Source organism: Cibotium barometz, chromosome 50, assembly GCF_041138505.1.
Source record: "Cibotium barometz isolate CiBa-2024 chromosome 50, ASM4113850v1, whole genome shotgun sequence".
NCBI classification, from domain to species: Eukaryota; Viridiplantae; Streptophyta; class Polypodiopsida; order Cyatheales; family Cibotiaceae; genus Cibotium; species Cibotium barometz.
The window spans coordinates 39,359,186-39,372,374 of record NC_141095.1 but is presented as its reverse complement, the minus strand read 5'-3'; the positions used below and the strand labels follow the sequence as shown (position 1 = coordinate 39,372,374).

At 39.3% G+C, this 13,189-nt stretch overlaps 1 protein-coding gene across 2 annotated transcripts; it reads right to left on the bottom strand.

Annotated features, from left to right (window-relative positions):
• Positions 1-2,693: 2,693 nt before the first annotated feature.
• LOC147610105 (putative lipid phosphate phosphatase 3, chloroplastic) lies at positions 2,694-7,676 on the bottom strand. Of its 2 annotated transcripts, none has more exons than XM_086787083.1 (8): positions 7,440-7,676; positions 5,747-5,959; positions 5,516-5,603; positions 3,868-3,977; positions 3,657-3,750; positions 3,334-3,522; positions 3,163-3,225; positions 2,694-3,064 (listed from the first exon to the last, which is right to left on the bottom strand). In XM_086787083.1, exons 2-8 carry the CDS (start codon positions 5,921-5,923, stop codon positions 2,976-2,978), a joined length of 810 nt encoding a protein of 269 aa, XP_086643209.1. In that variant the 5' UTR covers positions 5,924-5,959; positions 7,440-7,676; the 3' UTR covers positions 2,694-2,975. The 2 variants fall into 2 exon arrangements, with proteins under 2 accessions (XP_086643209.1, XP_086643208.1); XM_086787082.1 differs by having other exon boundaries at positions 5,747-6,003; positions 7,440-7,675.
• Between the last annotated feature and the right edge of the window lie 5,513 nt (positions 7,677-13,189).

Below are 13,189 nucleotides of genomic sequence, written 5' to 3'. Positions count from 1 at the left end.
TCTGTATCCCTTTCTACTCACTCCCACTGTGTCACAAACTTCTTGCATTTGGGAAGGCTGGACTAATAAGTCCATATCTTTTAATAGATGTTGAAAGACTAGTTTTTTTTTGAGTTTGATTTTCAGGAAGTTCCAAAAGTTTCAAGATATCCGACCTATTCATAAGCTCATTCAAAAATCTTACCCTTTCCTGAGCATTAGACATGTCAAATCCTAGAAGGTTAGTAACATGATCTCTTACAAGTTTTAACCTTTTTTTTCTTTGTCCAGATCTCTCTGTTAAGTTAACTACATCTCGCATTCGTTTTACTCGTGCTCTTAACCCTATTGGAGTTTCTTTTAATGTTTTCAATTGATCATTTTCTTGTTTCAAAGACACTATTTTGTTTTCAAGTTCTATAATTTTTGTTGTATTCAAAGATGAAGTATTTTGAAGATATGTAGTATATTCTGCATAATTAATATGTGATTGAGATAGTCTTGAACTATAACCAAGTAAGCCATCCACCCCATCACCAACAAATCTAATCAAATCATGTGGTGTGTGAAAAGAAGGATACCTTCCTGTTTTGGGATCCGGTGGATATAGACTTCCATCTGTCCATAGGTCAATATGCTTCTTTCCTTCGTTGCGAAGATGTTGAGCTTCATTTGCACATGAAAGGGATCTTTGGTAGACACTCCGTGTAGTTGCATACTCTTGGTTGAGCTTGATATTCAAATGAAACTTACGATTAGATGTATCACTCATTACTAAGAGAGTTAAAAATATAAGCAGAGCTATTAGAACATGAGAGACACAGAAGAATGAGAATGAGATATAGCTTGTGAAATTTTTAGAGAAACAGAGGAGTGAAATTTTTTTGGAGAATGGATGAGAGCGCGTTTGGAGGAAATGGTCATTTTGCCGCGCAGTCACTAAAAGAGGACAAATTTCGAGACGAGCCATTAAAGAATAGCATGAAAACGATATATTTTTTTAGATTTTAAAATATGTACTTAGATACGTATTCAATCAGATAGATATGCTTTAAATATCCAAAACGGCTAAATTTGGAGCCGTTTTGACCGGCAACATTCTACTAATTAGCAAGTTAGCGAAATTCCTTACACAGCCCATTTTGAGACGTTTTTGGCCCTAATGGAGAGAGAGAGAGAGAGAGAGAGAATCTTATTGCAAAGGTTGGTAGGAAATGTGATGAATAATAGTAATGATTAAAAGAAACGAAATATAGGGAGAATTTCAAATACGGCTAGAAAGAGAATCCTAGTTCGAAAATTAGAGAGATCCCTTACTTTTAGGCCCAAAAGTAGGCATTATTATGAGCTTTGTCTCCTTACGCCTCAATAAAATTAGTTTTAATTCCTTAACCTTAAAATTAAGGATCCTTACAGGGCCCCTTTTATGCTCAAATGCCCCCTAATGAAGGATTTCAAGCTCAAGTGATGCTGCTGCCCGGGAATTATTACTATATGCTGATCATGCCAAGTTCAAAGCCCATGTGAGGATGAAATCCAAAGTCATCATATTGCTTCTTATGAAGCATACCCTCGATCCAGGCATAAATTGATGTAATCATACTAGCCTTCTTAGCACTGTAACAAGTAACCTCCCAATAAGTCTTATGGGGGTGTTGGCGTATAAGCCTTATTATCTAGGCTCCATTTACACCACGGTCTCAAAAGTTATAAATACCTTACTCGATTATAACATACAAACCAAGAATACCGTTTTAATAGTAACTGTCTCCCTCCTAAGTTCTTCTTTTTTTGTTTTTTGTTCTTGTTTCTTTCTCATGTCTGTGTAGCACAGCCAATCAATGGCTTTCTTCCTCAACCTACTAAGGCCCCTGATTCTGGGTCGTCCACACATGGTAGCCATATTTAGATGGAACACCATTGCATGTTGCATGCTATTGAAGTCCAGACTCCAGGGATTGGGGACGGGAGAAACTCCTTTGTAGGAGATAGGACGGCAGCAATCAATTGAATAGGCAGCGAAGCTGCCGCCGTCAGTACAGGTGGGCATGATAAAGTGGGTGGATTGAACAGTATATAGGATAAGGGCCACCATCGTTTGAGGGGGGGTACAAACAAAGCAGAGCTGTTAGTTCAGGAGTGGAAAGGTAGAGCCCCCCATCGATTAAGGGTGCAATGGCTAATTCTGCAGCAGATAGAGATTGAGTCGCCAGGAAAATCATAGGGACACGGTAGGGCATAATGATGGCCCCTCATCGTTGGATGGGGCAATTTCAGCAGACAGGGACGGCCCCGGACGCCCCCCCATTGTTGGAGGGGGCCCACACCAGTAGATGAGCAGACCCTATCGTGTGGGGGTTCTGATTGAGGCGACTGTAATGACTGGCCCCCCTTGTTTGAGGAGCCCAATAGGGTAGTCTCGAGCAGGAGCCCCCGATCGTGTTAGGAGGCTTATTGCCTGTTCATGCCGGCTGGGCTATTGTAGGTACGAGGCCTACTAGGATGGTTATTGTTGAGCGGCCCTCAGAGGGCCGTATGATATATGCAGCTTCTGCCCTCATTCCCCCCATCGAAAGGGGAGGCAGGGTTTGCTGCAGGTGCGGAGTAATCGTTAGCAGAAGGAAAGGGAAGGGTGCCAGTACAGGGCGTCTGAGGCACAACATCACGACGACCATTCCAGAGCACCAACCGAGGAGCTCATGAAACACCAACAATTTGATATAAACTAACCGTATTGCACAATAGTTGATTTACAAGTTGTTGCGGCCCTTAATATACAAGGGTGGAACGTTAGTTACATCAGATGTGGTTGTAACGGAGTACTGTCCGGTGTGAAGATAACAATATGCAGAGACTGCTGCCACCTTTAGTTTTATGAAAAGGGCTCATAACAAATATATTGAGAGTGATCTAGATTTTACAACCAGAACGTGGTTCTCCTTTTGTATGGACGCCCATTTTGGTTAATCTGCGTCACCGGCGGCAACCTTGCTTTCCTATACGTTCCCATTTAGGTCCTCCTGTGTGGCCAACAGCGGTCTGTCCCAAATCACAGCAGGAGCTGAAGGATGTACTGATCCTGCATCTGCTCGTTTTTGTTGAGACCAAGAATTGCATCAGTATAGAACAGATGAGGTGCTTTAATTTTAATCAAGAAAGTATAACCGTAAAGCACCTACTAACCATGCTCATTCATGTAGCGCTCTGGGAAAAACTGATAATAGGATAGTGCAGCCATGCCCAGACCTGAGAAAAATAAAAAATAATAAGCTGCCCACGATAAATCCCTACCAACAGAGGGCTTCACAAGACAAGTATGTATGTTGATTCTTCTGTAAAAAGGTTCACGCATACCCAAAAGTGCGCCAACGAAGACGTCTTGCCAATGATGCATATAATCATCTAATCGTGTTACGGCAACAGCTGTTGCTAAGACCAGTGGAGCCAAAACAATCAGGAGTCTTGCAGCGTGGCCTTTGCGATCAAAAAGCTCTAGTTTATCAGACAGGTACATCGAAAGAAAGCCGAATCCTGCAAAGCACCCTGTATTGGGATGGTTAATCCACAAAGTCTCTCTGAAGAAGAAGCTTCTTTTATACAAACACAAGTTTAACACTTCGAAGCTCCATAACATTGCAGATCAAAGGCATCACTATTGCTGAGTTAGGTGAACATACAAGATGAATGCCCACTTGGGAAGCTTTTGCGTCCTTCACGAATGACACTCGACTCCCCATTGCAAAGCACTTCACCTGTCGTCTGGTTGAAAACCTGTGGATGTTCAAAAACAAATTCCATTGAGAAAATAGAAAACATTTCCGATTGGACAGAGAACCTTTCATACCGAGCTCCGGTTACAGCTAATTACTAAAAGCTAGTTGTCCTCACCCCATTACCATCTGGAAAGCAACGCCAAAAAAAGTCTGGTCGAGGCCGTCCAACGGAATTCTTGAGAGCATCTGTAAGCACTGCTGTTAGCAGCACTGCATATAATAGACCTGGAATTGTGATTAGCGAAGTACACATCAAATCAGAGGAGGACACGAGAAATAAAATAACAGCTGTGCAAAACTAAGCTACCCCTGCATTCTATGAGGACATAAATAACTTTACCCGTCGATTAAAAAGAAAGGCTTCGATTTAAAAATCTACTAAGGGTGCCTTAAAGAGGAAAAAAAAATGCTAGTCCAGGTTTATTTATTTGTTGAGCCTCCCCCCGTGTATACAAGCATCGGGCAGTTCAAAAAACCCCCCTCTTTTTATTTAAAACACGCTTCGCACGCGATGTTTACACTTCATTTGCAAATAAAAAAGACCCACGCAACAATAATTATCACTTAGAAGCTGTACCTTATAATTGATGGGTATTACCGATTATATTACAAATTATACCGCTAGACTCTTGGTAAAGCGCGTCTTTCAACTTGGCCATCTCTTTACCCTCTTGGTCGATTTTGGGAATTTGTGGGCAGCATTGCCTCATTTTTCATCCACGAGGATATATATGAGAGAAAAAATTGTGTTGACAATTTCTATTACTCTAGGTTCCCTTAACTGTTCTATGGAAAACTTTACAAAATTAGATCAGGATAGCTATCGAGAGTGGGCCGAGAGGTCATTTATAGACTGACTAGGTCAATGCCAAAAAGAATAAAGCTACTCTATAGGTGCTTTGTTGTGGCTACTTTTGCAAGTGAAAGGTGAGGTTGTTGCTCGAGGGTGGTTGTGTGTTATATTCCAATATATATCACACACAAAAGCCTCAGCTTTCACTAGGTTGTTGTGTGTTATATATATATAGTAAAAGGTGAGGTTGTTGTGTGTTATATTCTTTTATATATATATATATGCTATGTTGTTGTAAGAAACAAGGATGATTTTTAGTACCAACCACAACATAAATCTGATTAAACTACGCATTGTGTTTAATTTTAAGGGTTGAAAAAACTTTTTTTTTAGTAATGGTGTGTGTGATTCACCATTATTTACTCTAAGTCCCTTCCAAACAATGACAATAGATTACTTCAGTAGGGGTGCTCTTATTATTTATGCATTAGTCTCTTCGTATTAAACTACATCAAAAGTAGAACATAGTTGGAAAGTGTGCCCATGTAAAAGGTGGGGCTTAGTGCTTGAACCCTTAAAATGAAAGGCAATGCTTAGGCTTAACTAGATTTATACTTGAAAATCACTTAAAATCATACAAATGCTAGGATTTATAGTTAAAATATATTGTAAAATTAAAGACAACATCGAATCCCAACCCAAATTTAAAAATATCAACCGAAAAAATTACACTACAAACTGGGTTATGTGAGCACTAGTGGGGTGGTTGTGTGTTATATATACTCCATTGGATATGTGATTCTCCATAATTAGTCTAAGTCCCTAGTTTTTATTTTCAAACAATGACAATGATAATGTACATGACTTTTGTTGAAGGCAAGCAAGTACAATGCTAGTTTACTTGATTTTAAATAGATTGAAAATGTGGTACAATAATTAATTAGCATCCCTTTTTTTTACATAAGCTTACCCAGAACGGCATGGTGAGATTCTTGAAATTTCCTGTTTTTTATCCAATCAACAAAGAAAACCAGTATTGGAATGCCAAGCACAATGATCTGCACAAATTTTGCAAAAACAAATACACAAACATAAGTGTGGACTCTCTCTCTAGCATAGAACATCCTGAAACAAAGGTCAGAAGCTGTGAGTACCTACTTGTTTAATAGACAACCACAAGTTAAGAAGCATCCATACTTACAGGTACAACCCAAGAAGGCACAATGCTTTCCTTCAGAGGATACATGAGACCATCCAACATTGTCTTTCCAACAAACCGCTCAAACGGATGCACTGTCAAATAGAGAGCAACATCAAGAATAGCCAATGATACTAAGGCTATCCAATCAACAACATGGAATCTTGGAGTCTCTGCCATTTCCTTTGAATTGATTCTTCAGAGTTGCGCCAACTCCTACAACTTCCAAGAGAGTACTGAGTACAGTCCACTTATAAAACCTGGTAAAGAAACAGTATAGATCTGTCTCACTTTAAAAATCTTACAAACAACTGAGATACACAAAATCCTGTTTCTATCATATAAAAAAAGCCTGCTTAGTGCACCATGCATATTACTAAAAGACCACACTAGATGTGGATAGCTCTTAGCTTCTTAACGTAACGTACAAAGGCCCTAGTGCACAAAACCCATTTTATAACTAAAATATATATATAATAAATCCTTAAAATAAGGGCAATAAAAAAAATCTTAGGCGTTTTTTTCCCTAATTATAGTTGGTAAGACACATTAAGTTGTCGTTTTTTTTTAAAGCACTGCTTTCAAGGTAGGAGACAGGAGAACACATGCTGACAACAACTTTGTAATAAATAAAAAAAGGTTCTAAACATCTTAAGATTTGGGAGGGTCTATTTGCCCATGTAAAGATCCTAGACAAGATTCATACCCAAAGATAGCTTTAGTTTAGCCTAAAACTTGTTCAGCATTATAAAGGCCTTCTCCAATTGATGTTTAAGATTTAGTAATAACTAGATTGAAGTATAAGAAAATACTTGTTCAAAATTAGAATTTCCTCTTGAATTCATGGTGGAGAAAGGGATTATTTAATGCTCGGTAAATATAATTCCCAAACACTGGGGATCCAGGGCAGTTATTAAGATGAAAAGCACGCGCACAAATGACATGAGAATGCAATGGCATAAACAGGAGACATTAGCTAGGAAGAGATGATGCAGAATGTGGCAAAGAACACATGTCTTAGATGAAGCAGCACCACCAGGTCGGATCTTCTGGTCAGACACAAAAACATTCAATGGTTGATCATGTTTGTTTCCTAGAGTTCTTCTGAGGACGCTGCGAAACATCAATGCTATGTAAGAACCTATTGATTTCACAGGTACCATCCAAACCTGCTTAAATGGTAACAGGTTCTTAGTACTAAATCAGATGCATTTAACACGAAAAGGCTGACTGCGCTGAACAAGTGAAAAATGGTGGCCTATTTTTATGTGTACGCACTGTGTGAGTGTGTGTTTTTTCCAAAGAAATGTTCAGTAAACGGAGATTCTGGTTTCGACCATTGTTCTAATCGTACGAAGCTTGATCCGGTGCTTCTTCTTGCATTCAATGCGTTTTCTTCCCATCACATAGAATAGTAAAAGACTAATTAGCAGCAGAAGAACTCTGCATCTGTTTGTTTGTGTCTACAAGCTACTGGATTAAAGGGGATCGTACATAAAATCAAAGCAAGCCGCTTCTGTAATCAATAAGCCACTTTACTAATCAAATTAGGGGTATAAATTTCTCCAATCAAGCTTCAAATATCAAAATCAATCTCTACCTCTTCTGCAAGAAAGGCGTTTCAAAAGAAAGATATAAAACAGCGTAATTAAGCTACGTATAATCGAAGCAGAGCCATGAATTGAAAGCTTCTAACCTGCAGTAGTTACGGTAAGCTTGAAGGATTATGTGTGCAGTTTTCGGCTATGGCGGGAACGTTGCAGTGCTAAGCTAGGATGCTGATGCTGATGCTGATTCTGAGACAAGGTAGACTTGTTTGATCAAGAAAACCCAAGGTATGCATTGTGTAAGCTTGACTGCAGGTGGAGTAATTAAAAGTTAATAAAACTGAATCGGCGTTTGGAAAGGATTTAGTAGTCGGTTTGCCATGCACGTTGGCGACGTTGTTGTTGATGTGAGGAAGTGGTGGACCCAGGACGTTAGGAAATTCGCTTTTGTGATTGGGGCACGCCACCCAACTCCCAGAATATAAATAAATCATCTTATAGGATTTCGACACGCAATTGGAAGGGGCGGCAGTGTGAAGCCGCCCGCTGCCGTAGGCGGCCTCATTGTACACGTGCATGCTGAAGTCTGCGATTGCGTGGCCGGACAGCCGTCCAGCTCATCATTTTCTTTCCTTTTTTCCAATATTACACCCGGCTTATTCCAAGTACGCTTCAGGAATATTCTTGCGATGCTTGCCTTATGAGCAAGTCACCCTTCAACGTGTTCCAACTTCACAAGGAATACCATGGTGCACCTGTAGGTTGTGCATATACACACACGTACACGTATGCGTGCACACACACGCACCTTGACATATCCATCACCTTGACATATCCATCATGTTAAACTATGGTTTTGAATCCAAACGCTTCTCTTTCAATGTGGACCGATTTCAATATATCTTTCCAAATCACCACTTACTAGATCTCCATCAATGATTATGTATCTAAGTGGTGAAGAATGAAGCTCTTTAAAATCAATTATAAGTTACTACATCATGTGTTGCATGTAAAATATTATACCATAAGCTTTTTCAATAACAATAACTAGCATGTTTTGGGATTCCTTATAGAAAATATTATTCTAACTTCATCAATTTCAACTTTAAAACTATCAGTTTTCATAGTAAAATTAATTTAGTGCATTTTCCCCCCCGTATTCAAACATGTGAGAATGGTTATCAAAATCAGGATGATCAATGCAACTAAGTCAAACCTATCCTTTATAAATATAATATAAATGCCCCTCATTATAGAAAACCCCTGAGATGATCCCAACAACTCATCAGGCAACTCAAGTATGATCTTAGCCCCAAACACTACTCTTTCCATACAAACTAACTTCAAATATAATATATTTTTTCCAAGCCAATAATTATGAGATATTGATCAATGTTTATGTTTTCAACTTGTCTAGAAAGCAAATCTCCAAAATTTACAAGTTAGTTTGTTGTATAAGAAGAGTATCAAGCAACCAAACTTGTCTCATTTTGTTTATTGACATTATTTTTCAAATTTGCGAGTACAATATGCTATCTTAAAGTCATGAATTTGAACTTACATGATGATATTCCCAATAAGCTTATTCATCTCCTTCTTTAAACTTTTAATAATGAATATAAAATTGAATAGCAACTTTGGGAATAGCCAACAAAACTCACACATGCACGAAAAATATACATAACTTCTTTCAAAAATACAAACATATATTGACAATAGTCCACATCAAGTTAAACAAACTGTCCACATCAAGTTAAAAAAACTACCCACATCAAGTTAAACAAACTGTCCATATTGCGAGAATAAAGGTGTACAAGTTCAAAATATTGTATCAAAATAAGTAACTAAGAAAATCTCCGAAAGATTACGAAGATTATCTTCAAATTGAGAATCATCCTCCTCCTCAAATCATTGAGCTCCCACACCACCACTACCTTTAGCTTCACTACGATCACTATCTTTACCTTCATCATCAAGCTCCCCACCACCACTACCTTTACCTTCGTTTTGATTATTTTCATTCTCTTCCTACATTACATAATAAAAAAGTATACACATTTAGTGATAAAACATGCTTATATAAATCTTCAAAAAAATTAAGTACATGTGGGATCAACTACTCACTGCATAGTTACGTTGGGCTCTTTGGTATCATCGACAAGTCACCAGTCCCTCTTGTTTAAGCCACTTGGCAAAGTTTTGGCTTTAGTATGATGCCTGCGATAATATTTGTTCTCTTGTTCTCTTAGGGTATGACCAAGTGTCATTTCCTACAATTATGAACATGTAGCACATGAAATTAAATGCATAGAAAACATGACACATATTTAGCAATGCATAAAAAAGCACATGTATTTGAATATCAGTTATATAACAACTTACGAATTTGGCTATCCAAGACGCCTTTCCTTTGGACCCATATTTTATGATGCCATACTTCTCCAATTGCGAATGGTGGTGCCACCACTTCATGCCTTCCTTGATGTCCTTGACTACCTTCTTCCACTCCTCGAGGGGTTCACCTAAAAATATGTAAGTATAGCACGTGAGTTCAAATGAAGGGGTTTTTTAATTCCAAATTTTAAGGTAAATTTATAGAAATACATTTACAAAAGGGGTTTTTCAAATCAATATTGGAAAAGAAATCGTAAGTCCATAAAGAAAAAGGGATCATTTTTTCATGAAAAATTCATAGGTAAGGGGTTTTTTAAATACGCCTTAAATGCACTTAATACATAGGGTTTATAGTGCACCCCCCGAGTTCCACTCTTTCACTAAGCACACTGAGCCGGCATGCCTCTTCCTTTCTTCATACATCTCTTTATGTACGGTCTCATGTTGTTCAATATCTTTATAATGCAATCTCTAGACCAATGGGTCAATAAAACGCATGCTAGGGGGGTTAGGAAACCGCTCGTGCATGCATTGGATAACGTGGGCAAAGTCTTTTTCTCTCTATTTTCCCTATGGTTTGAAAGCATTCTTGTATGGTTGATTAACCACTTTATGAAAGCTATAGTAAAATCTCGTCCCCATATCATCTATAAAAGGGCCACCATCGTCACCCAATAAATAATAAATATTACCATTCTAGGGCTCCTCGTTCTCACGTCTAGGTAAAGGCGACCACTCACATAATCTAAAAAAACCAAGGTACCCGCCCTCCCGCCCACCACCTATAGTAGAATGCTAATAGCTCTATGAACCACTGCTTGAGTTGCGCCAATGTGAGCGAGGTCTGGCGCGCAAGCAATGGGAGGACCAGAGGGGACCAGGGTGTGTTGAGATGTTTGAGGAGCGGAGGGGAGAGGAGTCAGCATAGTGGATGTGAGAGGCACAGGGGAAGTAGTGGGGAGAAGGCTAAGAGAGAGAGGTGTTGAGATATCGAGCTCAACTAGTACTACGACGACGAACATTGATGATGACCCGCTTGGGTGATAGCTTCCGCATGTACACCACCGGCATGGTTGGTGAGATTATGGGTGATATGTAGCCAGTGGGATGACAGGCTGTGTGACAGCCATTTTGGATTACTAGAGACTGGCATAGTTATAGCTCTAGCTCATTTAGTCGAGTTCACGTTATGGACCGACCCTTGTATGTTGTAGTAGTTGAGTACTAACCCATATAGTGTGTACTCTTATCTTTATGTTAGGTTGGTTGAGTAGAGAAGAAGAAGATAGAAGAAAAATCAGCTATCCATCTCCCTCTTGTGTCGTCTTGCTCTCTCTTGTGTGTGTGTGTTTTCTTGCTAGGGTTTGAAGCTCTCCCTCTCCCCCACATTCTCTTTATGGTATCAGAGCCTGGTTCGTGTGAGAGCTAAGGAGGCAAGCAAGAGGCAAGAACAAGCAAGAAAGGAAGCAGTACTACACGGGTAAGAGCACCATCATCTCTTTCCCCTTCTTGGTTTAGGTACAACACCCCCTCAGTAGCTCTGGGAGCTACACATCTCCGATTGAGGAGCTGTCTCACTGGGAGCGAAGCTATAGGGTAAGTATATAGTCTTATCGAACGGATTTTTTCAGCCAGATTTGCATTATTTTGAGCGTGTTACGGGTCTCGTTTTGTCATTGCATGGTATTTTCGATAGTTTTTTGGAAGTTCTGGTAGAGAACTGTTTTTGCTCGAGATTTGGTTATTGCAGTACAACAGTGCATTTTGGAAGTGGAGACATGGTTTTCATATGTATTGTTGATACTAGGTGTATGTACATATACTCTGGTCACATTTGGTGACACATAGGCTATGCTGAAGTACCACTGCTGGCAGCAGTTACAAGAGATACTGTTGTATTATACAGGTTGTATACAGAAGTTGTCTGTTTGCATGTTATTTAATTGCTATAGGAAAACATGTCTGATGGAATTAATCAGATTGTTAGTGAGAAGTTGTATAAGAATAACTTCCATGCTTGGAAGTTCAGAATGACCAATTTCCTAATGGGTAAAGGATTTTGGGATTATGTAGAAGGAGACAATGAGGAGCCTCCAGAGTTATCTGAGGAGAATGCCACTCCTGCAAATATAAAGGCATTCAAGGATTGGAATCAGGGTGCAAGAAAAGTCATGTACTAGCTTTCAATTAGTGTCACAGACACTATGATAGGACACATACAGGATGCAAACACTCCAGCAGTTTGGCAGAATCTGGTTCAGATGTTCCACACTAACACAAAGGCAAGGAAGTTGCAGTTAAAGCAAGAGTCGCATACTGTGAAAAAGAAAAAGCATGTCCATCAATGAATATACCTTAAATATCAAGGGCATTGTTGAATCCCTTGGGTCTATCAATGTATCAGTAGAGGATGATGATTTGGTTAGTGTCTGTCGTCTGAGTGGGTTTGGCAAAGAGTACAAGCCATTCACGACCTCCATTGCAGTTAGGGAGAATGTTCCCAACTTTTGGGACTTGATATCTATGCTGATCATAGAAGAAAAGGCTTTAGGTGAGGATTCATCTTCACAAAGCAAGAACACATCGAAAAAGGCCTTCTAGTCTAATTCAGATAGAGGCAGAGGTAGAGGCCATGGTCAAGGCCAAGGTGGTGGCCAAGAAGAAAATCAAAATTCTGGACAACAACAGTCCAATGATTCACAAAACAACAATCATACACAAGTGGAAGAGGCCAGTCTAGAGGCAGGGGGAGCCAAAGAGGCCGAGGTGGTTGGCAAAGAAATCAAAATGAAAATAGCATAGAGTGCTATTACTGTGGCAAACCAAGACACATGGCAAAGGACTGCTAAAAAAGCAGAATGACATTAAAAGTGGGAAGTTGCAGCAAGGCAACTATGCATCATCTAGTAAACATGGAGGTGATGCTAGAAGTGAGCAGTTGTTTGTGATGCAGCACATGCTTAGTTTCATTTAACAGGGGATGTGTCAGGATCTCAAGAAGTATGGTATGTGGATTCTGGCACACATGACTAGTCATGCTAAGTGGTTTAGAGATATGCAAAAAATGAAAAAACCAGGTTATGTAGAAACAGGTGATGATACTGCGCATCCCGCTGGGGTAAAGTGCCATTGTCTATGCAAGGTGTACTTCACATTAGGATATTTTAGAGGTCATTCGTAGGGCCTTGTAAGAAATTCACAAATTTCAAATTTCTCTCTCTAGAAAATGTGTATAAAATAAATAAAAACTAAATTTGAAGATGTAAAAGTTCTATTCTTTCATTTAAGAACATTTGGAAGCTTGTCATAAAGTCCCTGTAGTACCTCATGTCTATACCCCACATTGCATTTATGATGTGAGAGATGTGGAATTGACGGCGCGGAACACGGGCACACATCACTAGAAGAATGCAGGTATTTGATATTGGTAGCATTGAACTCGGGTACGCTTAATAAACTCGAGTTGAGGGAATGGGGCCAAGTTAAAAAATATAATAAACATGGC

Bases quoted from the DNA above. Each gene is read 5' to 3' on its own strand.
- LOC147610105 (XM_086787083.1), bottom strand. From the start codon at position 5,923: ATGGCAGAGACTCCAAGATTCCATGTTGTTGATTGGATAGCCTTAGTA. The intron at 3,978-5,515 runs GTAAGCTTATGT...TCACAATTCCAG, and splicing joins ATCTCACCATGCCGTTCTGG to GTCTATTATATGCAGTGCTG. The intron at 3,226-3,333 runs GTATGCGTGAAC...TATTTTTCTCAG, and splicing joins CTTCGTTGGCGCACTTTTGG to GTCTGGGCATGGCTGCACTA.